The 25,588-nt window shown below is 42.8% G+C and overlaps 3 protein-coding genes across 4 annotated transcripts in view; 1 reads left to right on the top strand and 2 right to left on the bottom strand.

The window, feature by feature from the left end:
- Positions 1 to 737: 737 nt before the first annotated feature.
- LOC139216824 (zona pellucida sperm-binding protein 3-like) lies at positions 738 to 3,396 on the bottom strand. The gene is made up of 10 exons (XM_070848055.1): positions 2,981 to 3,396; positions 2,787 to 2,902; positions 2,610 to 2,713; positions 2,353 to 2,527; positions 1,887 to 2,004; positions 1,728 to 1,810; positions 1,509 to 1,642; positions 1,259 to 1,420; positions 999 to 1,088; positions 738 to 916 (listed from the first exon to the last, which is right to left on the bottom strand). Exons 1-10 carry the CDS (start codon positions 3,347 to 3,349, stop codon positions 738 to 740), a joined length of 1,530 nt encoding a protein of 509 aa, XP_070704156.1. The 5' UTR covers positions 3,350 to 3,396.
- A 1,421-nt stretch (positions 3,397 to 4,817) lies between these two features.
- On the top strand, positions 4,818 to 8,052 carry LOC139216803 (uncharacterized). Of its 2 annotated transcripts, none has more exons than XM_070848037.1 (4): positions 4,818 to 4,980; positions 5,443 to 5,796; positions 5,902 to 6,008; positions 6,860 to 8,052. In XM_070848037.1, the coding sequence occupies exons 1-4, from the start codon at positions 4,938 to 4,940 to the stop codon at positions 7,070 to 7,072; spliced, it is 717 nt and encodes a 238-aa protein (XP_070704138.1). In that variant the 5' UTR covers positions 4,818 to 4,937; the 3' UTR covers positions 7,073 to 8,052. The 2 variants fall into 2 exon arrangements, with proteins under 2 accessions (XP_070704138.1, XP_070704139.1); XM_070848038.1 differs by having other exon boundaries at positions 5,959 to 6,008.
- A 5,523-nt stretch (positions 8,053 to 13,575) lies between these two features.
- Positions 13,576 to 25,588, bottom strand: part of tnrc6c1 (trinucleotide repeat containing adaptor 6C1) — a 40,918-nt gene continuing 28,905 nt past the window's right edge. Inside the window, exons 6-20 of the mRNA XM_070847222.1 lie at positions 24,118 to 24,303; positions 23,073 to 23,239; positions 22,853 to 22,930; positions 21,864 to 22,082; positions 21,487 to 21,636; positions 21,157 to 21,276; positions 19,256 to 19,339; positions 18,569 to 18,809; positions 18,314 to 18,478; positions 17,707 to 17,883; positions 17,154 to 17,303; positions 15,978 to 16,205; positions 15,132 to 15,205; positions 14,876 to 15,015; positions 13,576 to 14,772 (exon numbers count right to left, since the gene is read on the bottom strand). Of these exons, the coding sequence (XP_070703323.1) occupies positions 14,385 to 14,772; positions 14,876 to 15,015; positions 15,132 to 15,205; positions 15,978 to 16,205; positions 17,154 to 17,303; positions 17,707 to 17,883; positions 18,314 to 18,478; positions 18,569 to 18,809; positions 19,256 to 19,339; positions 21,157 to 21,276; positions 21,487 to 21,636; positions 21,864 to 22,082; positions 22,853 to 22,930; positions 23,073 to 23,239; positions 24,118 to 24,303 (2,567 nt within the window). The 3' untranslated portion in view covers positions 13,576 to 14,384. The remainder of the gene's footprint in view (positions 14,773 to 14,875; positions 15,016 to 15,131; positions 15,206 to 15,977; positions 16,206 to 17,153; positions 17,304 to 17,706; positions 17,884 to 18,313; positions 18,479 to 18,568; positions 18,810 to 19,255; positions 19,340 to 21,156; positions 21,277 to 21,486; positions 21,637 to 21,863; positions 22,083 to 22,852; positions 22,931 to 23,072; positions 23,240 to 24,117; positions 24,304 to 25,588) is intronic.

The following is a 25,588-nucleotide window of genomic DNA, read 5'->3' on the forward strand; positions in this document are numbered from 1 at the left end:
CACTAAAATTCAATATGAAGAGATGTGAAAAAAGAAAATGATTTTTGTACATCTCTGGAGGAAGTCCCCTCTCAAATGACCTTTTACTCCACTGAGCATAGACAGGATACCATCTGTTTGCATTTACCCAGTCTTTGAAATATGACTAGTTAAGCCAAAGTTTGCAGAAGCCAAACAAATCAGGACTTCATTCACTAATGTCCTCTCAGCAATTCCTCTGAAAAACATTTCACCAACAGAAAATTCTCTCATTGTACATCTTCCTTGTTTCCACTTTACGTGTGCAAAATTAATCTGGATTACAGAAAATGTGTGTAGACGAAAAATAACCTTTGTGGAGTTGTGTGGCCTGATTTGATACAGACACAGACTGAGCTGCATTTCTTGCCCAGTTTTATGAGTCTTGGGCCCTGGTGTGTTTGAACACTTGCATATATCGTGGCATAAGCAGTGGTGACTAGATCCTTCAGTGTGTCCCAATTGTAAAGCCAATTAAGGATGTAGTGCAGTTTTGGAAAACAAGTTTTAAAGCAGACACATTGTGACATTTCTCTGGAGGTTTGGCGTTCCAGCTGCTATTGCAGTCGTGGCCTAAACTTCATGAGGAGTAACGCGATTACACTTCTGCATCAGAGCCATTAAAGACAGTTGGATGCATCATGTGTAGTCCAGTCAAAAAAGCAAACAAGCATAGTTTTAACCATTTAATCATCTTTGGGTCGTTTGTTTCTGAAAGGTCAGTCTGTAGCAGTTGCATTTGACAGTACAGCAACGTCCACCGTCAACGGAGCAGTGGGGCTGATGTCACCGAGGGCCGCTGTGCTGCTATTGTCCAGCTCCGCCACCTTTGATGTCAAGTCCACCACAGGAGCCGCCTCTTCAAGTGCTTCAGCAACGTCGCTTTCTGCATCGGCATCTGTAATTAGACAGATGAGTTTAAATGGAGAAAAAAAAAAAAAAAAAAAAAGGCATTTGAACAATTCTGTAAGCTTTCTCACCTTTTTGATCAGTTTCACTTTTGATGTCTTTACTCTGAACCACATCCTGGTTTGGTGTGGATTGACCAGGAAGCACTCCCTTCGCCAGATCTTGAATTTTAAAATATAGCATTAATATCCTTTGAACCATTGAAAAAAAAAAAAAAAAAAAAAAAAAAAAAAAAAAAAAAAAAATTCAGTTCTGTGGAGAAAGTTCTTACTAAAACATCCATAGCCTAAAAATAGCTTTAAATTAAGATTGTCTTGAGTTGAACTCTTACCAACTCTTCTGTTGTTTATTCCACTCCTCCACTTGCTGCCATACAGTGCAGGTCTGCTGATTTTACTGAGAAGGGGAGGAAGCTCTTCCACAGGTAGAGGTCCACTTTTCTGCTTGGCTGGCAGGACCAGCAGCGGACCCACACTTGCCTCATGTTCCCACACTAGTAGACAAGCACGATGCACGTTCACAAGTCCTGTGCGAAGCCTGACATCTAATGGTGAAACTTCAGTCTTCACAAGGACTCCTACCTTTATTGGTATTCAGGGCAAACCCACGAGGACTAAACTTAGCAGGGCTGCTGGGCTTACTGTGGGTCTGACCATGGTTGTTTTGGTCTTGACAATAACCGCATAAGTAGTCATTACCATCTGCTGACCGCCACCTGAGAAATTTGGTAGCGTCAGCGTGCACACACTTCCTGTTTGCTCATTTAGCTGGAGTGTAGTTTGACATTGTGTCACACTTGCCTTCCATTTACAAAAGTGCATGCTTTGTTTGGTGCCTCTGCATCGTTTACTGGCACAGCAGTCATGTGACATGTGACGTAGAGCTGTAGGAAAGGGAAAACACAAGTGTGCAAAACTGTACACGCAATATTCTTTTTTGTAATTCAAGTACATCCTCACCTCTCCTCGGTCCTCCTCATGAAACCTAAAGGCGTCAATGACCAAGTGGAGCTCGTCATCCTGCTGCCTGGATAAGTAGTGGGACTTTGACCCTGGAAGCTGGGAGTCCACCAAGCACCTATGAAGAAGAGGGCTCAGCCTCTGACTCAGAGGATTAAGATGATTGGATGTGGCCAAGCCACCTTTACAAATAATTTAAAGGGTCTTAAACTAGCTTGCTCATATAGTTAAGAGCTGACAAAGAGTCAATTGTAGAAGACAGAATCCAGCCTGAAAAAATATAAAGTTTTCCCTTTTCAAATCAGATGCTGGCTGAGGTCAGACTTCAGACAGCTCCCCTGGAGCCACAAGAGACTTTATGCTTTGATTTTACACTAAAGTTTGTCAAGATCTTGAGTCTTGCTGTATGTTTTATTAGAGTTTCCCCCTTTAATTGAACACCAAGTTGCAGCCCTTAAGTGCTTACCCATTTTCAACAAAGACGTATCTGGGAACAGAGTGGATGTCTGGTTGAAGTGTGGCCACACAACTGCTCAAAAATACACGGAGCCCCATGTGATATCCAACTCTGACGGAGGCTTTGATGCTGATCGGGTCACCGAGGTAGAACACGTTAGAGCTTCTTTTATATTGCCAGTCATCTGTACAAATAATTTAAAAAAAAAGTCATTTGCAGCTATGAAGGTCAGAGAAACAAAAATAGAACTAGTGAACAAAACCCACTTGTCATAATTTTCAAGTCGAATTCCAAAGTTTCCACTGCAGCTTGGGTCGACATGAAAGGGATCCAGGTCGGCGTGAGTGAAGAACTAGACAAACTGTACTTCCTAAGAAACAGAAAACAAGCATTAATAAAATGACACGCCAAGCCAGGGTCTTTAAAAGAAAAAATAAAACCACCTTTGATAGTGACACTCAATTGGAACTACAGCCTCATCCATTCTGATCACCCCATCTGGAGAAGCCACAGGAGCGTATATGAGGAGGTTTGTGTAGACCAGAGAGTCTTCAGTCATCTGTGGGTAGTAGGTAGATACATTCAGAACTAACACTTCCAACACAAAGTGTGTAAAGTGCAATAAAACACTCATTACCCAGTATTTGGTGCCACAGTCCAGTAACCTAACAAGGATTCTGTACTCATCCTCTGAAGACGCTGTCGCTCTGCAGAAGTCATCGTGCTCCACTCCAAGGCGTAGCTCATCACCGTTTACAGGAGCTCCAATGCCGAACATGTCGGCTTTGATGGCGATCTCCAGCGAGTCCGGATGGCAGGTCACTCTGACGGTGTTCACCTGCTGTGGTTCCTCAGCCGGAGCCTTTTGCTTCTTGCTGTGTTGGGAGCTCTCTGCGACCTGGACCAAAGCATTTTGTGGGTAGTGCTTGGGTGGAAAAGCCAAAGATGATCTGAGAACACCAGATAACAGGAGTCCAACAAGGAGGTTAACCCAAAAGGCCTCCATGGATATCGGTCAGAGCGCTAAACTGGTTCACAATGCAAACACTCCAGTCTGACCCACTAGGCAGCACACCAGTCTGGGCAGTGCAGTATTTTAAACATCAGGGCAGCACTGCACACCTGAGTGTGATCATCAACTAATCAGCTGACGATTGGTCGCACACCCTCTGACACACAACACATGAAGTCTGATGTGTTAGAAACATCACACAGTTGCTGCATTGCTTGTTTCTGTGTACAGTGCACCAAAACACCAAAACAACACAAGACATGCAAATCAGAAATGCAGTCATGTAGTTCAAGCATGAAGAAAAACAGAAACTGCCTCAATCTTGCTCACATAGAATGATATCTAAAGTGAATTAAGTCCCTTTCTAAAAGTATACATCCAAAAATGTGGTCCTATTTAGTAGTCCTATATGGTATAGACCACCCAGCAGCCACTTGTGTTTCTGTTCTTTAAGTTCCAATTTGGTAAAACAAAAGAAAATGAGAAAACAAACATGTTTTCCTGTTCTTCTTTCTTCTTCTTTGACTGCAGCTTTCACATCTGAAATAGCTGAATTTGACTTGCAGGTGAAAAAGTCTGCATGTTTGTGTCTCAGTCTATCATCGCGCTTTTTAAAACATAACTAACATACTTGTTTCTTGTGTTTGTCTGAGCATGTCAACGAATTTGAGAGCAGCGGCAGGTTTTAATCCTGTGTTTCGAATAATAGTTTTGTTGATAATTGGATCGCAGATTTGTTCTGCATTTGTGTTTCTCACTGTGATTTCGGCACCGTGGGCTCTTTAAAACGCTCCAAAAACATACAGAGTTCCCACTTTATGATGTACACGTGCGCAATGTAAACAATCCAACATTAAATCCTGTGAAGAATGAATCTCGTGGTGGTGATGGAAGATCAGACAATATGATCATGAAAACTTGCTTATCAGGAGCTCTTCTAAAGATTCTTCCCTTTCATTTGTCTATTTATCTTTTTATTTTATGTGTTACACATGGACAGGATATTATAAGGGACTGACAGACGTTTATGTAAGACCAACAATGGGCAAGAAACCTTGTGACTTTTCTGTGATCTGCACCCACAGACTGCTCTAGAGACACCAGACACATCCGGTGACACAGAGTGAAACTAATATTGTTATATCCTCTTTCCTTACTCAATAATATCATAAGCTGCTTGTTAAAGGCAGCCAAAATCTTTCACACAGTTCTGCTGCTATATCAGAGTGACAAAGTGCTCACCACAGAGATATGTAACTATGTTCCAGCAGTCTGGTGGTGGAACAATGTTTATATCATTTATAAATATTGGGGGAATTTTAATTTCTCATTTCTGCTTAATGTTATGTGCAGCCAGTGACTGAGGGTTTTTGAGACAGTGAGGAAATGGCAGTTTGTACAACTGCAGTGTTTTAACCGCAGTTGTTTTTTCTTGCTTTGAAGTGCTCTTCCTGCTCTGAGGTGAAGAACAACAAACGCAGTGAGGCTGTCCTCAAAGTCTCACAACTCACTGGAGGAAACGGGACGAGTACAATATGACTTCGCTCTGCTCACTGCTTTTATAACTGACGAGGCCACGAAGATGAGCTTGGCATGCGTTCTCATTTTCATTCAGCTCTTTGAAGGTAAGGCAAATTCACGTTTTACTTTACACCGAACAATTTGTGATTCGGACTCTGATTTTGACTTCTTTATCTTGACATTAACTTTTTTCCTCTAACATAATGTGTGTGAAGTTTACTGTGTTTACCTTCTTTGCTTAGTGGCTTAGCACTGCTAACATTTCCTAATGAACACAGTCTTAGTATTTTTGAAATTTATTAATATGTTTACCAAATTAAATGGCAATTTGTTTAATTCTATATTATATATAAATTATGTTTAAATATTACAGTTCCTCCCCTTGGCACCATGTGTGTCTGTACAGAATTTTTGAATATCTGTGCAAAATGTCACGGCAATCAATCCAACAGTTGTAGACCTATGTCAGTCTGGACTGTGGCGGTGGGCTGACTGACTGCCATCCGCTGAGCTAAGCTGCTAGTGTGACTAAACACTGTCATCAACTGCTCATTTTTCCCCTCCAGCCCACGCAGAGTTGATCTTCAGGCAGCTGACAGAGAGCCAATCACTGGAGCTCTCCTGTTCCCCTCAGCAGGAGCGTCGCAGCCTGACGGGCCTCCACCTTTACCACCGCGGCGCCCACAGCCAGACCACCCTGCTGTCCATGGCTGAGGGCGGCGAGCTCAGGGTCAACCCGGAGCACAGGCGGCGTCTGCAGCTCTGTGGAGGGCTGGACTCCCTGCGGGTCAATGTGACCGTGACTCATTTACAGCCCAGTGACACAGGACTCTACGTGTGGGAGCTGAGCTACAGAGAGAACAGCTCTGACCAGCTCACTCTCAGCGCTCAGAAGGTTTTCCTGTTGGTCCAAGGGTCAGGTACGTGGGCCAAACACCTCACAACACAGTGCTTGAGCTTTGCTGCTGTTAAACCCAAATGCTGCTTGATTCAGATGTGTGTGTTTGTGTGTGTTGGTGGTGCAGGGAGGAAATGCCAGTGCTCTCCCAGTTATCCTCTTCTGCTCTTGACCATCTTTACAGCGGCAGGGCTTCTTCTGCTCACACTCGGCTGTCTGGCCACACAGAAATGTGTGAGTATTTACACTTCAACTAATATCTGACCAGGCAGATTTAAGTTGATGGGATCTTTCTGAGGTTTGTTTAGTTGTGAAGCAGCAATGCTGCTTGTGCAATAGTTTTACCATGTCTGATGTTTTTTCCTCTAGTCACTTAACTTTGCAGTATTTCTGACAGACACGTTAGCTTTTCAGACAGCAACGGCTGTAAATCAAAACCACAAAGACCGATATACGAATGAGTCATACGAAGTTGAATATCAATTAATATGTCAGTTTTAATGAAGGCCTGACAAACTTCTCAAAGCAGCTTATGTAAAGAGCTCTGACAATTACTGCCGGGATTGTTGGTGCATGACTCACAAAATCGGAGACCTTATGTAGAGGCGCAAAGGGAAAATCTTCAAATCAATATGAAAAATCCCAAAGGAAAAGTAGATTAGCATTTTACAGTCTAAAACAAGCTGTTTACTTTGCTGTTCGGCGTACTGTTACACTTCTTTTGTTCAGTTCAATGAGTTCCACAAATTAAATCTCAGTCGGCATCACTCTATTAAACACACATAAGCCATAAGCCTCAACTGTAAATACTTGATGATGATGATGATTGTAAACTGAATATCTTTTTGGAGTGTTGGACGGATAAAAAATTATTTTTAACATGTCACCGTGAACTCCTGACACTGTTTAGACTAAAAGATTAACTGAGACATCAACCAGCAAAGTAACTAATAAACATGAAAGTTAAAAATAACAGACACACACTGGGGCCTTGAGCATAAACATACAAAGAGTCAATACTAAATGTGTTAGTGATTAGTGAACATAAATTGTTGTCTAAACAAGTGAGACATAATGTGTTGTAGGTGAAGGCGAGGCATCATCTACCATCAACCCCTGCGGCTCCTATCTATGAGGAAATGACCAGGAAGCAGCAGAGGGCCGGAAACCCCCAAAATAACCGAGAGGCCCCGTCACACCTGGAGGAAGTCAACTTCCCCGTGTACGCTAACCCCAACATCCGACACCCACAGGACAACTACTACGCCTGTCCCAGACAGCTCGCCCTCCGAGCCTGACGTGACTCCTGCTGTCACATCAATGGTGGAGCAAACGTGTGCAGGAAACGACAGCGGCCATACGACGTGAGGGCGAGAGGTGACTTCTCTAAGAAACGCCTCAGTTTGGTGGAGCGATGACAGAGACACAAACACCAAATGGCACATTTTTAACAGCCAAGAAAAAAGCTATTTTATTAATATTTGAAAGAAGCTCCATAGTTCATGAAAACATTTCGGTGCATGTCATTTAACAATCACATTCTATGAGGAGAAAGAGATATACAGAGAGAAAAAAATAAAACATTACAAGCCACTGACTTTTCATTAAATCTCAGTACAGACATTTTTACTTAATATTTCAAAAACAAAAAAGGCCAAAAAAACAAACAAAAAGCAGCCCTAATCCCATACCCCCACCCCACCCTCCAAGAAAACTGTAACAACTGAGAAAAAACAAACCCTTGAGGGTGACAGGCTAGAATCCCACAGTGCTAAAGAGTGAGACGCTCATTGGTTTTAGGAATACACAGCATGGCGATGTAGCGCTAGGTCAATCTGAATCAGGGGAAGGAAGCTGAAGGAGGAGGGGAGGGCTTGACATTAATCACCTCTCCACCCCCCTCCACCTTCTTTAAAAAACAAAACAAACAAAAACAATAAAACGAGTACAAATAAAAACACATTGGATCCCAAAAACCCCTGCAATAGATCAGCCACTTAGAAGTAGGCCATAAAATCCCCATCTTCCACCCCCCCCCAAACACTTGTGCATAGTTTCATGATCCTTTACAACCAGCTCATGTTTTATAAACATCCTCCAAAATGTGAAAAATGTTTCACAAAAGTCTGATTTATCTATTAATAATACCCGCTGTGGGAGAATGAGAGAGATAGAGAGAGATAGAGAGAGAGGAAAGAAAGAGTAATGCACAATGTTCCTGATTCAGTCAGGACGGGACCTCATTAAGAAAACACAATAAAGATTCATACATACAGCATTTTGCATGTTATTCACTGTCTTTCTTTTTTTAACAATCAAAATCATTGACCTTTTTTTTTTTGTTTTTAAATGTAAAGCAATTTTAATATATAGATTTATATATAAAGCACTCCATTTTCATTTAAAGTCCATTATTTGGTTATTATGTAACTGCTACGGATTTAGAAACAAAGGTATTTTCTCTTCCTCTGAAATCCATAACTTTCAGTGCTTAGAATTGTTTCTTTTAAATCATCCTTTTTTTTTTTTTTTTCCTCGTTACTCGTCATAAAAATGTACATTAAAATGGCGTGGAGTTGGTACTCTGGAACCCTGGCCTTCCTGAGACAAGATCCACTTTTTCGTGTGTGTGCAAGATAGTGAGCAATTATGTCTTTTTTTCTTTTCTTTTCTTTTTTTTTTTTTTTTTTTATATAAAGGAAAAATATATATAATCAACATAAAACATACAGGCTTCAGATAGTCCATGAAATCAACATTAACACAGAATAAAGAAGGTTAAACAGAACAAGACAACACTGTTCAATCCCAGAGTTCTGAAAGTAGCACAATAAATCTTCGTTCTGTGAAGTGTTGCACTTTTTTTTTTTAATTTTTAATTTTTTTTTTTTTAAATGGAAGCATTTGTCCTTTTTTTCTTTTCCCAACATTCCTGTGTGTAATTCTTTTTTGTTGCAGATTTTTTTTTTTCCTGAACTCCAGAAAAAAAAAATGAAACAAAGTGTTTGTAAACTGTCAGTGGCCTTGCAGGAAAACATATGACGATGTGAGTGAGCTGAACATAAGTGAAAACAGAACGAAAGCTAACAAACCAAAAAGGTAGGCACCTCTGAAGTGAGCCCTAGAAGCCAAGGCTCAGTCTGATGTCTCGTCCTTCACTCTCTCTGTTGCTCAGATTTGGGAGAGCTGAAGTCCTTCTACCCCAATCTATGGCCACAGGTCTGCAAAATACTTTTTTTTTTTTTGCTGCATTTTTTATACATACGTGATTTTTTTTCTGTTTTTTTTTTTTTTTGTTTTTTGTTGTTTTTTTTGTTTTTTTTAGGTTTACAGTCTGAAAAATGGTGCAATACTCAATTATGATCCATACTTTCTTGGATTATTCCACAATGAAAGCCACTAAGGTAGATAAACATTACATTTTAAAAACACACTTATTTTAGTCCTTGAGTAAACATTTACACATGAACTGTCCCCGTCTCCCCTCAGTACTTGTATCATGTTGTTCGTTTAGCTGGATGAGGGGTGAGGCCGACACTCAGTGCAACGCTAGAGGCTAGTAACAATTAACATCAGAATATATTTTTGACAAGCAAAAAGAAAAAAAAAAAAAAAAAAAAAAAAAAAAAAAATCCATAAAAGTATACTGAATTGAAAAGAATCACAAGGCGGAAATTCCTCCGCTGTAATCACGAGCTCTCACACATATTTTCACCTCACACGCTAAACAGTCATACAAAACAAAACATACAGTACAAGCAGCCTTGTGCAAACACTCAAATACAACAGATGTAAATTTGCCTTTATATCGATCTTTGTTTTCAACAACACTCGTATTTCTAATTTAATTCACTCTGAACCGATGCTATCAAAAATCTCTGAAGTGTATGAATGAGACAAAAAAACCACTACAAAAAGTGTTCACATTACATTATTGGCGCTTCTTTTGATTCAAGTATTTGTTTTCATTATTTTGTATTACTCTGATATGTTTATGATCTTGTCTTCTGGGAAATATAATGTTGAGGAGGATACACAGGGTAAGGGCTGAAGGCAGGGGGGGGGGGCAGGGGGAGTGGGGGTTATTCTAAGTGGAAAACAGATCTAGCCATATTCACACATACACCCGTTATGTACTCTTGGCTGTATGCTGTGTATGAACTAGCATGTGCATATTCAACCCAGGTCTTTGTTTTTTTAAAGAGAAACTTGCTAATTGAACTCTTCTTCGGGCCCCTGCCCCAGACCCCTGTCTGATCCATGATTGAGAAGCATACTTTGCTCGAGCTCCAGTTGCCTTTGAGTCCGTGTGACTTTAAGAAGGGAGGGCATCTGATTTCCAACACTAGACAGGTAGATAAGAGCGCAGGCAGGCGGGTGTGGGAGGGGCCGGGGCTCTCAGTGCTGGTGCTGCGCCAAGAAATCCAGGGCACATCTGAGACCCGACTTCCGTCCCAGTCACCCATCCTCCCACCCTGTTCGACTCCCCACTTCAAATGCCAGTTCCTTGATTCAAGTCCAGTGTGGAGTAAATGCAGGTTTTTCAGGAACAAACAAACGCACAGACAGACAACACAGGCAATAGTGATTGTTTTGTTGAATGACGCGAGTCTGAAGCGACTCTGGAAGAGGGCAAATCCCGAAAGTTTTAAGACTTGGTACCAAACTTGAGGTGTGTCCCCATTTCTGCTGATACACTGGGTCCCTGCTTGGACCCTGACCCCAAAGCCAGATGTGCAGAAATGACCTGTTATACATTTGCTGGCACGACCTTCAGGTTGGAGGTCCAAAACGAACCACCTGGATACAGCTTCCCCACAAGCGGCCCAGAGAACGAGCCCAGACGGGGGGTTGGGGGGTGGGGGGGGGAGAAGGCGGCAGCTTGCAGAAACAGAACACAGGCATCTCAGCCTCAGAGTGCACAGCTGAAACAGACCTTTTTTTTTTGTAGTTTCTAGTTTTTGCGAAAAAAAACCCCTTGATGATAAAGAAAAAGATGTTTTTGGTTTTTAAAGAGATGTACCCGATGTGACCCATAAACAGTGCACAGACACATACAGGGACCGAACCCCCCGACCCTTCTCCTGCAGTTCTTCACTAAATTTCCAGTCCTCAGTTGGTGAAAGACCAGCACCATTCATCTGTTCTGCCCTTCTACTCCTCAAGCCTCCTACAGCTGGAGCCTGTGGTGTACGCCCCTGCAGCAATAAAAGAAACTTAAGTCTCATCACACTAAAGATAAATTAGGATATGGCAAGGTGGAAGTAGGTATTTATAGATCAGTTGGCACAAGACTGAAGAAGTGACTCTGTCTGCCAACCACTAGTGCCTCCAGCAGGTCATTTAGTGTCATCTAGTAGCTCTGTCCACACAGTGGGAGACTAAACCCTTGAAGAGAGGCTCTTTCAGTGTCCCTTTCATTTTATCCAGAGGGGGATTTCAAGGGAAGCTGCCTGGTAGTAAAGGTTGCGAGATAAGTGAAGACTAGCAAATGTGGGGGATGGCTGTGATTTTCTAGATGGCTGTGAACGAACACCTCCTTGTCTTTGCATAGAAATGGAAGGCTGTCATCAGTTGAGGTGGTTCTAAGTGTAACTGAGTGCTCCCAGAGTTAAACATAAAGCACCAGTGTGAATGAGGCCCATCAACACTAGAGGATGTGGTTATGAGACAACACAGAGTGGAGGCGGGTGCCCCAGGATGGACAGAGGAAGTTGGCTCACTATCCTGGAGGACCTTCGACTACACAACCTTTCCCACTTGATTTTACTCCTCAAACCCCGTCTGACTCAACAGCCCCACGTAAAGAACCCCCTCACCGGCCTTGTCTACTGAGATCTGCAGTGTTTCGTATGGCCTTGCTGCACGGCTGAGGCGTACCTCTACACTTGCGCACTGCTTCTGCCTCGGAGGCAGCGGGAGGGGCAGGAAAGAAGCTGAACACTGCATAAAGACCAATGTTTAAAAAGCCATGAAATCCTCATCAGAAAACAATCATCATCTATAGCATCAATGATAACAGCAATAATATCAGCAAACTTCATGACAACAATAAAATAAAAATGCACACTGGCAATTCCATAAGTGAAACCAAGAAAAAAAACAAAAGTACATCAAAAACCTCCATCTCTGGCTAAAGTGATCCTTGCGGCAGAGAGACAGAGAGAGTGGAGTTGGAGGTTGCTGAGGACAGACTCTGGCGCAGCAGTAGTAGTAAATGTAATACAGGTGGGCCAGTTCTGAAGGAGCTGCTCTTGGCCTGGAGGTGCGGGGGGGGGGACGAGGAGGGAAGCCAGTCTGAAGGGATCCGCAGGGAGGCAGCGAGCGAGCGGGTGGGCGGGCGGGCGGGCAGGTGGGGTTGAGGGCTGCTGCAGAGCACCGCACTCTGCAGCAGGCAGGCACTCAGTGGCCACACTATCACACAGGTTGGCAGGGCCTCCAATAGAAAGAAGACGAAAAGAAAAAAAACAAAACAAAAAAAAAAAGGGACGAAAAAGATGGCGGTCCTCCCTGCTGGACCCAGTAGAACATAAACACGTCGAGCGTTTCCAGACACCAAGGCTAAAGATTTCAAAGTACGCAATGTAACAGTGATATTTACTTTGATAAAGAGGGTGAGGATGAGTGCTTTGGGGTCTTTCCCTGTCGCACCCATCATCAGTTGAGTTAGTTCTTTCTTTGTATTTCCCTTCACTTTGCTACCATGTTTGACATCCTTCCTGGTCCCATCGACTTGAGGGAAGAAGGATTTAAAAAAAAAAAAAAAAAAAAAAAAAGTCTTCACATCCATGTTAAGTTAAAAAATAAGTATATAGAGAAGCCACTAAGCAGATTGCTTTTTTGTCTTTGTTTTTCAGTTTTTATTTGCCAGTGTTGCTTCTCCTTTCTTCTATTTGTTGGCATTAAGGGTATAACGAGCGGCGATGCTCTTGCTAAGTGCTATGGTAGACCACCTATTCACAAATCTTTGCTTCATACTTTTCAGCCTATGCAAATTTGGGCAAAAAGAAAAAAAAAAAGGTCATCTGGTCTTCTGGGTAAAAAGGAAAACAGGCTCCTCTCATTTTGGTATAATGCCTTCTCCCCAAGCACGCACACACACACACACACACACACACACACACACACACACACACACACACACACATACACAGAAAACACACACACCTGTCTCTTCTTCTCCCCCAAAACTAGTCACTGGCATAAGTGTGGAGAGTAGGCTGGCTGAAGAAGTGCTTTGTGTGAACGTCCTTGTATCTTGGACAGAAGGTGGTTGAAGACCAGCTTGCTACTCTCCTGAGCTCACACACTCTTCGGGGGAGATGAAGGGAAGTAGTGGCAGTTTTGGGGTGGGGTGGGGGGGTGGGAGGGGGGGGTGCAGGGCAGATAGAGCTTTTGCAGTTCAATCATTCCTTATTGTCTCCTCTCTTTCTGAGAGAGGTCGTGGTAGGGTGCTTGGACGGTAGAGTCTGTGGCTTATATTGCACGTCACTTGAAATGGTGTTTTTGCAGGTGGAGCAGGGGAGGGTCATCGACTACACACCGGTGGGAAACATTTACGACTTGAGGTTTTCCACAACATCAGTGAGAGGGTCCGCGACTGAGACCAAACTGCGAGTTTCCCGCAGATGAGTTGAGGTGCATCGAAGTATTTGTCTTTGCAGTTCCATAGTAATAGCAGTGGTTCATTTTGTCATCCATCACGTCTATAACTGTACATGTGACGACCCCCGAAACTCTCCCCCCACCAGGTAAGATTGACAGACACATTTGAATAATATCAGTTCTTAGCTTTGTTTGCAATGGTTTAAGAAGAAAAAAAAAAAAAAAAAAACACTACAAAAATAAATGGCTTGAACTCGGCGAACAGAGTTGCATCATTCCCTTTGAGCGTTTTGTGGGGAACTCAATCTGCTTGCAAAAATGCACTGAAGTTGTGAGCTGTGGTTGCTTATGTTAAGCAGCAGCAGCATGTACTCTCCACTCAGGTTTCACTGGCTCAGAAATAAGGGTGTGCAAGTGTCCGTATGCTTCTTCACCAAGTACAGAGTGAGTGAGGATAGCAGGGCAGGAAAGAGGTTAAGGCTAATATTAGTGCTGAGAGAAACAAATGTTGAGTCTGGACCAGCTGAAAGTTCGACAACCACTCTGATTGAAGGGTTTCACTTTGGGAATGATGCCTTTTAATGGATCTCTGAGGTGCAATATGATTGCCTCAAAAGGCAGAGAGGGATTACGCAAAATTTAAAGATGGCAGCTCGTCATTGTGTCAGTTTGACTAAAGTACATGTTTCACACGGCGAGTTCTCAAAAGTTCATATCTGTAAAAAGTTCTCTTTATTTGTTGAAGGAAAGACTTCTTCCTGTGTCTCCAAAAGTAAGAACTGAACACTGTGACCACAATCTCTCACTGAGATTCACAAAAGAACTCTGAAATGTCACTAAAACCAAAAAAGGAGTAGAGGAGGTTGGTGAGGATGAGCAGCGAGGATGTAGCCTCGTCCTCCTCTCGTCTCTCCTTTTCATCGTTTCACCCACACTGATTATCTCCACAATGATTTGCAAGGTTTTTGCTCCTGTTGCTGTTTGATAAGCCTGGGCTCTTACGTCCTACATGGACTCCCCACTCAGCAGGTCTCCGGGCAGCAGCGTGTTGATTGGGGTGGGACTCCCCATGACCCGTCCATCCTCTCCACTCGGGGGTCCCCACAGGCTGGAATACTGCTGCACGCCACCCCACAGCAACTCTCCGCCCGTCTTTGCTCCGCCTGTTCCCAGGCCAGTGCTACTGCTGCTGCCGTTGTTGTTGTTCCAGTGGGGTGAGTGGCCGATGGGATGGGAGGCCCCGGATCCGGAGCCGCCCATCCTTGTCTGATTGGTGCCTGGAGTGGCCTGCCAGCTGGTTGTTCCGCCAAGCAGCTGGCCCTGTGCAAAGAAGCGGTTCACTTCCTCTTCCCCAGCAAACTCTGCCAGGATGGTGGTGTTCCCGAGCACGCACCTGGACGGAGATGAGAGGAAAAACATAGATGAGAAATTGTTATAACTTCCCTTTAAAAATAAACTCAGCCAAACGCCTTGAATGACTTCATTAGGAGACGCACATGTGCAGGGACTTCTGAGCCTTGGCAGCTTCATCCTTGGAGCTGTAGCGCACCACAGCGTTGCCCTGTGTCAGGTTGAGGTGGAATGTGATGAGGGGGCCGTGCTGCATGCACAGTGTACGCAGAGTCGAACCGTCAATCTGGGACGCAGCAAACCAACACAAACAGTAAGGACATTAGTGAACAGATGCAGCTAGTTTCCCTGAGGCCTAAATGCTTTCAGGCTAAGAGAAAGCTGCTGAATGTAGCCCGTTACCTGTGGAGTGAGGTTCCTGAGAACCAGCCAGCTACTGGTCCTGGTGGAGCTATCTGTACTCCACGTGGTACCTGCTGTGTATAGACACAAAGAAGAGAGAGATGTCTCAGCATGAAGCTTGGCTGAAACCAAAATCAGTTGCTATAAGTGAGTGGGTGGTGTCGATTTTTACTGTGAGAAAATAACACAAACGCCCAAAGTCAGTTGACACTTTTTCACCCACATCAAGATCATCTTCTTTGTTGACAGTCCTGCTTACTCTGCACCTTCAAAACCCGGCCTGTGGTTGAACACCACATCAAAGTGCTCATACAGTAAACTTCACAACCATAACTGTTCACGCAAACACACTACACTGTGGTTTGTTTCTTACCTACACAGAATGTTTAGACTATTTTCAGTTTTTTTATGTCTAATATTTTTACAAAAAAGCTTAAATGATAAATCTCTTCATTTGCTTTTGTCTTGTGTTATCAAGTAATAGCACTCTCAAATGGGAATACATGCTTTTTACTATTTTCTTTGCATATTGCTGCTCTCTTGGGATTTGATACTATTTCTTGTGATAACAGATAAAAATTCAACTGTGATTTTGACAAAAATGAAAATGGCATTTGGTTTGATCTCATTGTTATACATACATATCTACATATGAAAAGATATATGACTAGCTCAAAAAAAGTTTTGGTTTTCAATGATGATAGAGCCTTAGATTGTTCCATTGACGCTGTAACATTTGCCTGCATTTCTTGGACAGTTAAATAAAGTTAAAAAAAAGTAATTAAGGGAGTGAAGCATTAACAACTTCTGGATCCTGGCTGCCTAAATGTTTCACTCTAGGATTACCTGTGGTGTAAGAGCTGCTCCAGCCTTGGGCCAGACCCAGGGAGTTGCCCCCCCAGGTTGAGGAAGGTTGAGGAAGCTTGGTGTTGGTGAGGCCGGGCGGGGGGCGGGAAGGGGCCGTGCTGCTGCTCCGAGGTCCCTGGGGGACCTTCCACAGCTCGTGGGACAGGGAGGCCTGGTTGTGAGAAATGGGGCCTGGAGACCAAGTAGATTTCATCTCTGACAGTTTACCTGAGTGGAAAAGAGTGAAGGAAAGGTGATCAAAAGACAGCTGCTCCCACAGGAGGGAGTCCGGCAGTGCAAAATGATCAGATTTAAATGTTTTTGTTTTTTTTCCTCGTATTTTCCCAAAGGACACTTCCCATGCCACACACAAGGAGGACGGAGATATGCTAGATACACTAACACCACAGGGGAAATATGCACTGCATGAGTGGCAACGTTGACAGGGAGAGAGTTCAAATGAGGGTCATATTTAACCAGGAGCAGCGACTTGAATGGACAGAGATGTGGTTCTCCAGTGAGTGGTTGAGGCTCTGATTGTTACAGTAACAGGAGGGAGAGGATAATGTTGACTTGCAGTGATTCAGCCACTGCAATGTGGGGGGGGAGAAGGTTATGGATAAACCATGTACCTGCTTCGTCCGTCTCCGGGGACGACAGACTGAACGAGCTAGTGTAGGCACTGACTGGCCAATCAGTGGAGGGAGGCAGAGCCTCGTTCTGAGATGAAGTGGGAGAGGAGCCTAAGCCGATGCCATCAAAACAAACAAATAGACAGACACAAACAAATAAGGAAAAAATAGCAGAGAGAGAAAATGGAATAAAGGAAAGTGCACAACAAATGATGAAAGTAAGATCACTGAGAAGTATATAAACTGGTAAATGACAATGATTATAGAAGCAGTTAAAAGTAGGAAAATGAAGAACAAAAGAATAAGAAGCAGGCTCTCTGGTGGTAGCAGCTGCATGATACCATCAGACAATTTTAGTAGGCTTGTAATACATGAGGACACAACCTGTTTTAAATTTCAAATTTTGGGGGAAAATACCGCAAACTTCTGCTTGGATTTGAACTTGACTTGTAGGCCATCACTGCCTCACAAAACCCTCTTACTGAGTGTGTCATCGAGACACTTTTTCAGCCCTTGCTCTACAACTCTCTGACCCTGCTCTCACCTCCACTCCTGTCTCGCAGAAGGTAGCGGTTGACATCTTGGATGTTGGTGTTGATGGTGGGCCCGCTGGGGACACTGCCAGGGGTCATGTTGGGGTCGGTCTCAGGGTCGATATTCTGGAGACCCTTCCAGGGCACACCGGGGCAGAACTCTGAGAATCAAAATCAAAATGTTAAAAATCTAAATTTGATTGTTTTTTTTAATTTCCTATGCCGTAATATTAAAGATTAGCCATTGATAATCTAAAATCTAAAATCTGAATTAACTGACAGCAATCAACCAGCTGGTAACAAAGGTTTAGTCTTTGGTTGATGAAGTTTAACTGGATGGTAACTTTATTTTAAGTGTTTATAGATGATGTGACAATAATCCTGTTAATCCTAATTATAAACCACATTTCAATAGTGGGAAATGAAAGCGATGTGAACAATGTTTCAGTCAGTAATATTAGTTGCCAACATGGCTAAATAGATGAAAAACACTAGTGATCTACATGTGGCTCCAAAAGGCAAACTGACCAACCCTGAACAGTGAATGCTTCAAGTGTTCCTAACCTGGTGGCCAGTTAATATTGGTCCCGTTGGCCATCTTGTCACTGCTGCTCTTCCCCTGCCCCCAGCTGTCGGGGGGAACCAGGGGGCTGGTAGGAGAGTCTGAGCTGGACATCATGTTGTAGGGGCTGTAAGAGTCCTCCATCTGATGAGGCTTACCAGGGGGGCCCAGGTTGGCACCTGAGAGATTAAACCAAAAACATTTACACAAAGTGTAGAGGTTGATATCAGTGGAATGTGGGGAAAGACTACATATTAGTCTTCCTTTGTTTGTTCACAGTACTTTTCATTTAATAGTGTAATTATATTTAAATAATAATTGATTTCTAAATCATTCTGTTCGTAACATATTTTCTTTCTTGTATACATTATGGTGTGTACAACATTATAAGTAGAAGCTTTCTGCCTGAGCCACACACAGGTCCTTGGTGTAAAATGTGTTAAACTAGAGGTTCAATGAGGTTTAATTAAGAAAGGAAAATCCTTGTTATTTTGGTGTGCAAAGGAAAACATTTAGTTATCATTAATTCAAACTTGGCATGAGATATGGAACAAAGTGTTCTCTAGTAGGACTTGTTTTAATTACCCAGCATTCTTTTTCTTTCCTCACCATGCTTGCCCAGGTTGGGCTCTAGAGGAGAGGAGCTTCCAGAGAGGCTTTCGATGGAGTTGGGATGCGTCCACTGCGACAGGCGCGATTGAGGCTGGGGGGGTTCCTTCATAGACATACTTCCCACCTCCATGCAGTTTACATTCATGTTTGGATTCAGTCCAGCTGAGGAACCACAGAGACGTTATCAAAAAAACCTACGAGGATTGGCGTTATCTATTTATCATCCAAAGAAAAAAGGTAAATACCACTCACAGAGAGAATAGGGGCTATAGGTGTTTGGAGATGACTGCGGCTCTTTGGTCTGCAGGTCAGGGAGGCCTGGAGCCTGGGGGTGACCTGGAAATGAATCCAGGCTAGATTTGGCCCCACCAGGATGCAGGCCCGAGTGGGAGGGGGGCGGCTGCTGTTGCTGCTGCTTCATCAGCAGTGCCTGGGCCAGCTGACGCTGGTGCTGTTGGATCTGCTGCTGCATGTTATTGATTGTACGTGCAACCTGGAAAGAGAGATACAGTATTTACAATCTATAATGTGCAGGTGTTACAAATGACATGGAAATGTACATTAGCCTGGGCTATCTTTAAATTAGTTTTCCTTTAATCAGCTTTATTTGCAGGTGGCTGTGGCTCAGAGGTCGAGCAGGTCAAGTGAGAGTGTAAATGGTTAGTTCCTGGCCTGATGAGCAGACTGGCACCTTGCATGGTAGACTCTGCCATCATTGTGTAAATGGTGTGTGAATGATAAATGGGTAAATGTGAATGTCATGTTAAAGTGCTTTGAGTGGTCATAAATACTAGGAAGGTGCTTCAGAAGTACAGTCCATTTACCATTTAGGTAATATAATTCTAACTCAGTAAATGTAGGGTTTCTCAGTGATAACTGTAACAGTGAGTAACGGAGCAGGACAGAAAAGAAAATTGAAGGTCAAGAGGGGAAACTTACTTGCTGCTCTTGTTGTCGAATGGGGCCAGAAACGTTGCGCTGCGCCTGCAACATCTGCTGCTGAATTTGTAAACGCTGGTATGCCTGTGGATCATGTACAAGCATTGTTTCAGTGTCAAAAGATGTCACTGTGTCAGTGAATCTAGTTTTAACTCAGTAGTAACCAAAAAAAAAAAAAAAAAATAGGTATGTAATAAAATGGTTAATCTACACTGCGTGCACAATTATTAGGCAAGTTGTATTTTTGAGGATTCATTTTGTTATTGTACAACTACAGTGCTCTTGGTCAATCCAAAATGTTAACAAACCCTCAAACCTGAACATTTAAGTAGTAAAAGTGAAGTTTTGGCTTTCTTAAGAGAATATCTATACATACACCATTATTAGGCAACTATTAGTGTGCAGAATTATTATGCAACTAAATGAAAAACAAAGATTTTCCCATCTCACTTGTTTATTTTCACCTGTTAAAGTGAGAATAATAAACAAACTCAAAATTTACAAATAAACATTTCTGAAATTAAAAAAAAAAAAACCCTCAGTGACCAATATAGCCACCCTTCTTTTCAATAACAGTCACAAGCCTTCCATTCACGGAGTCAGTCAGTTTCTTGATCTGGTCAGAATCAACTTTTTGTGCAGCCGCAACCACAGCCTCCCAGACACTGTTCAGAGAGGAGTACTGTTTACCTTCACTGTAAATTTCCTGCTTAAGAAGGGCCCAAAAGTTCTCAACAGGGTTTAAGTCAGGTGAAGAAGGGGGCCATGTCATTAGTTTTTCATCTTTAAGGCCTTTACTGGCCAGCCACGCAGTGGAGTACTTTGATGCGTGTGATGGAGCGTTGTCTTGCAAAAAAATCAAAGTCTTCTTGAAAGATGCAGACTTTTTCCTGTACCACTGCTTGAAGAAAGTGTCTTCTAGAAATTGGCAGTAGGTCTGAGAGTTGATTTTGAGTCCATTTTCAACCCGAAAAGGTCCAACTAGCTCATCTTTAATAATACCTGCCCATACCAGTACCCCACCTCCACCTTGCTGGCGTCTGAGTCGAAGTGGAGCTCTGTGTCCGTTACTGATCCAACCACGGGCCCATCCATCTGGTCCGTCAAGAGTCACTCTCATCTCATCAGTCCACAAAACCTTTGAAAAATCTGTCTTCAGATATTTCTTGGCCCATTCTTGACGTTTCAACTTATGTGTCTTGTTCAGAGGTGGTCTGGTTTCAGCCTTTCTTACCTTGGCCATGCCTCTGAGAACTGAACACCTCGTACTTCTTGACACTCCAGGTAGGTTGGAGTTGTGGAATATGGCAGCACTGGAGGATAATGGGTTCCTGGTAGCTTCACGTTTGATTCTTCTCAAATCTTTGGTGGTTAATTTGCGTCTTTTCTTCTCGACACGTTTCTTGCGACCTTGCTGACTATTTGCAACAAAACGTTTGATGGTTCTGTGATCACGCCCCAATATCTTAGATATTTCAAGAGTGCTGCATCCCTCTGAAAGACTTTTTACAATATTTGACTTTTCAGAGTCAGTTAAATCTCTTTTTTGGCCCATTTTTCCTGAGGAGAAGAATCTGCCTAATAATTATGCACGCCTTGATATAGGGTGTTGATCTCCTTAGGCCACACCCTCCCTCGTTACACAAATACACATCACCTGATATGCATTAAATCCAATAAGCATTCAAGTTTATACAGCTTGGAGTTGGAAATTATGGATAAAATGATGATATGGTCAAAATAATCACTTGCCTAATAATTGTGCACACAGTGTAAATGTACTGAAAACATGAAAGTAGGCCTTAATAAGTTTGGAGTCCTTGATGTTTGCAATGTGCACTCTACCACAGGCAATTATATCTATTAGCTGTATCTATTAAAACTGAAAGAGCGAGACTCACCAGTTGCAGCTGGTAAAGTTGATTCAGAAGGGTCATATGTTGAGGGTTTATTGGTGAGGTTAAAAGTGCAGGATTCAGACCAATGTTTTTTGCTGCAAACTGTAAGAGCTGTGCTTGAACCTGTAGGAAAAATATCAGCACATTAAAACCACACATCAGCTTGTGATATTTAGGCCTGAATGCCAAAACTAACGCTCCATCACTGGCATATGAAGATGTTTTTAAAGACTGTGATCTGAATGTAAAATATTTATCATTGCATACATTAAAATGCCCTCTAATATGTTCATGTAGTAAGAGAGAAATAAGGCCATGTGTGTGTGTGTGTACCTGAGGGGAGAGAAACTGAGGCACTTGAGCACGTAGACTAGGCTGAGAGGAACTGAGAGGCGGCACTGGCGGCTGAGGAGGCGGCTGCGGCTGCTGCATGGCCCGGGCTTGTGCTGCTCCACCACCGCCAAACATTCCACTCTGCATCTGCTGGACAACGGGAGTCAAGAAAGAGACAGTCAACCTCTGCGCCAGTCAAACGTGGAGGCTAGTTCCACCACAAGAGGTTGTTTCATTATTCATTTTCCTAATCAGTCAACTAATTTTCTTAGAGATACCGTTCAAACACACCAGTTAAATATTTCCTACACCACATTGGCGTTAACATTCAGAAGTATTCAATGTCGAGTATGCTTTCAAGTAAATCAGTGCGTTACCTTATCCATGAAGGGCAAGCGGGGGTCTGCTGAGGGGTCTTTGGAAAGAAGCGGAGGCCGAGGGCAGCTCATGGGCTTGTTGATGAGCCCGTTGTTGTAGTCGTGGCCGGTAATCCCCATCCCCCGCTTGTCCAGCTCTGTCTTCTTCTCCAGCAGGGCACTCATGGCCTGATCCAGGTTCATGTTGTTGCTCTTCAGAGCCTCCTCTGCGGGATCCCTCTGCAGAACAAACCGGAAAACATCAGTAATGCAGAAACAAGTCAGTGCTAAAATGTAGGGTATGAACAATGTATTGTTTCAAACTTCTGGTTTCACGACTGATGTTCCAAATGCAAATAAGTAGATTTGAGTTACTGGTGTCACAACTGGCTCCAACTGTGCATGAAATGACCAATCACAATTAGGACCATAACTACCAATTACTGATTAAGCTGTTCTTGGTCCACAAAACATCAGAGAAAAGACGAAGGAAACCAGAAAATATTACATTTGTGATTTTGCCAAAAACAACCTCAATTAAGCCATGTTCGTTTCTGTTGCTGATTAGTTTCTATTGATCAAATAATAAACAAATTGATGCAGGTTTAATCAGAATCATTGTCAGAATGGAATAAGTAGCATACATTTAACATTCAACAAAAACATAATTACATCAAGACATTTTAAGACGAACAAAGAAAACAAAAGCAACAATCAAGAACAAGCATCGACAAAACAAATATTAATTCTGCTGTTTGGGAGACGTTTAGTTTTTAGATGATACAGAGCAACAGGTGTGTGTTGCTGTCTGGAGTACTTATTTTGGTCACTCTGAGGGTGCAAGAGTTGGGCATTTTCAAATTCTGCACATAGAGGCTATTTATGCCCATTTCAATGCGTTATTGGGGAATGCTTAATAGTATGTAACAATCATCATCACTGGTCAACGGTACAAAAAACACACTCCTTTACAAACAGCAGTGCAGTGGTTTAGTGTCACTTGAACTCACCGGGAAGCCCATGTCTGTCAGCTGTTTGATGAGACGGTTCATGATCCAGGCATCTTCTTGCTTCCCTGGGACCTTTCCCTTAAAAGAAGTGATGATAGAAAATTATTATTAGCCCACTAACTTTATGATATTTTACCATGAAAATATATTAATCAACAAAATTAAATTGTTTCTTAAGGACAAAGGGATGATTTCGTAAGTAATTATCCCTGATTCACACCTTCTGTGGGCCTTTTTTAGATGCATTGCCCCATGAATTACAGGAGGAGTTGCTCTCCTGGGAGGCAGCGTTGTTCCACATGTCTCCCTCCTCAGCATCCCACTGACCCCCTGACAAGTTCAGCTCTTCACCTCCTCCTCCCCATCCGTCTTGCATAGGTTTGGGGGCTGGAAAACAAACCACAAGAAAGGATGTAAACCAAGTAGCTGTGATGATATACACTTCGACACATGCCTGATGTGATAACTGTATGATGTCCTTACTTAGTGTAAAGTCCACTGAATTAAATTGTGATCTGTAATTTTGGCTTACAACAATAAAATTTCACCTGAGTAATCACCCCCCCTCAACAAAAATTAAAAATAAAACCGAGCATACGATAGTACACATATTAATGAAAGCCTCAAATGTGTCCTCGTTAGTGAGTTTTCAGATTTTAAAATGTATATTAAGACAACTGTGTGACGAAAGAAAATGAAAGTGACAAAATTCAAGCCTGGAAAAGTAACTAAGAACTGGTTAATAACAATCTCAAAGTGTTACATCTTGTTCATTAGTATGTAAAACTATCTGTAGACTAAAGACTCGGTGTGTCCCAGTCCTGGTCCTGAGGGCCCCCTGCTCTGTTTGGTTTTGGTGTTTCCCTGCTACAACACACACGATTCAAATGAATGGGTCCTTATCAGGCTTCTGCAGAGCTTAATGACAAGCAGACTGCTTGAATTACGTGTGCTGGAGCAGGGAAACGTCTAAAACATGCAGAGCAGGGGGCCCTCAGGACCAGGACTGGGAAACACTGCTCCAAAATATCAAATGGCCACAAGGGGTCATTGTGGATTTCTAGGTAAAATGTCCTGGCTTTCCTTGCTTCTCTTGTACCATATTGATGTCCTTGACTTAACTCATCAGGACAGCATTATTGAACTTTTTTCAGCAGTGGAGAACACACATGGTATCATTATTCATCAAAGCTATACTTACTAGGTAAAGACTAATACATAAAACTATACAGGATTAAGCCATTTACCAGGATTAAGCCATTTACCAGGTTTGCAAGATGCAGATGTCATTGTCGGGTTACCCCTGCCATAGCTCTCTGGGTTGTTGTCTCCCCAGCCCCCGGTAGATTTGCCCCAGGCAGACGTCCCATTGTCCACGCTGACTGGAGAGGGTGCAGGTTCCCCCCAAGAGCTCTCTGATTTTGTGTGGGAGCTGGGTAGCTCTCCCCAACCTGGAGGGCACACAAGGACAAGGGCTTGTCAATGGGAATACTTCATTGCACATGCACCAACATCTAAAATAATTTTAAAATACCTCCGACATTTTGTCTCATTTCACTCTGTTTTTACATTTTCTCATAAGAAGGTAGAGAAAATATTATGAAAAGCTAAAATAATTCTATTGAAAAATATAACAGAGAAACAAATTACGGCCATTGTTTGCATTTTCAACGTCTGACCTTATGGTGCTTTGTTAATGGTTTGTTGAATTTACAGGCCGTGCAATCGTCAATCAAATTTTTATGGCAACGTTTGAAACGTTGTCATCATATTCGTTCATCATATTCATATATGTCGTAAATCATATTCATTTGCTTCATGTAAGTGCCCTCATCACAGCCTTCTATCCCTAAAGGAAGAGCCTTCTCTTCATTGTTCTTTGCTGAATGGATATCCACTCCCAAACTTGTACACATTCGCACATCTCACTTTTGATTAGTTAATGACAACATGTTCAGATCTGCTTTATGCCTGATTCGAGTCAAAAAAGGACATTTGTGAGTGTGAAGCATATTCCCCATGTTCAAAACTAGATCTAAAAATCTTGTTTTAACAATTTTTATAGTTGCAGAGATTAAATTGCATGATAGACCTACAAAAACATATCACTTGCATTCTCTTTATTTTCCTTTCCTGTTGGTTTCTTACTTGTTGACATAAACTGAGCCTTAAAACTAACTGAGCCTCTGGTAAACACCATCACCACACGTATCCTTCTGTTTTGAAGTGTGAAGTGCCTCTCATGCAGGAAGGCAGAAACCTGGGCTTGGCTTAGCAGGATGGTCGACAGAGGGAGAAGATGCCCATTTAAGATTTGGCGCAGTCTGATCCCTCTTGGCATGAGACACAGTGCTGTCTCTGGGCCTGTGGCAGTGCCAGCCTCAGCTTAGCTCTCTCTCCAGGGAGAGGTCAACTCCTAAAGGCTGCTCCACAGTTATAGTTAACATTCAGCCTTCTTGTTTGACTGTCTGAAGAACTACACAAATACACACATGGCACACTTGAACAAACAAACTTCATTTTTCTTTCCTCACATCCCCCACTCTATGCTCAACAGTCACTGTGCCAGCAAAAGGGGACACTCTTGGGTTTCATTGGGAAGCAAATTAATCCAATGTAGAGTCAGCATGCAGGGTCAAATGAGGGACAGCAGGGGGCGTCTGCACCCTCTCAGCTGGTAGGGGCTTGCTCCACCCCCTCCCATCAACTACTGACAGATGGTGGCTCCCATATAAT

This window comes from Pempheris klunzingeri, chromosome 17 (genome assembly GCF_042242105.1).
Source record: "Pempheris klunzingeri isolate RE-2024b chromosome 17, fPemKlu1.hap1, whole genome shotgun sequence".
Classification (NCBI taxonomy): Eukaryota; Metazoa; Chordata; class Actinopteri; order Acropomatiformes; family Pempheridae; genus Pempheris; species Pempheris klunzingeri.

Bases quoted from the DNA above. Each gene is read 5' to 3' on its own strand.
- LOC139216824 (XM_070848055.1), bottom strand. From the start codon at position 3,349: ATGGAGGCCTTTTGGGTTAACCTCCTTGTTGGACTCCTGTTATCTGGT. The intron at 1,421-1,508 runs GTAGGAGTCCTT...CTTGTCTACTAG, and splicing joins TGCCCTGAATACCAATAAAG to TGTGGGAACATGAGGCAAGT. The intron at 1,089-1,258 runs GTAAGAGTTCAA...TTAAAATTCAAG, and splicing joins AATAAACAACAGAAGAGTTG to ATCTGGCGAAGGGAGTGCTT.
- LOC139216803 (XM_070848037.1), top strand. From the start codon at position 4,938: ATGAGCTTGGCATGCGTTCTCATTTTCATTCAGCTCTTTGAAG. The intron at 4,981-5,442 runs GTAAGGCAAATT...TTTCCCCTCCAG, and splicing joins TTTCATTCAGCTCTTTGAAG to CCCACGCAGAGTTGATCTTC. The intron at 6,009-6,859 runs GTGAGTATTTAC...AATGTGTTGTAG, and splicing joins GTCTGGCCACACAGAAATGT to GTGAAGGCGAGGCATCATCT.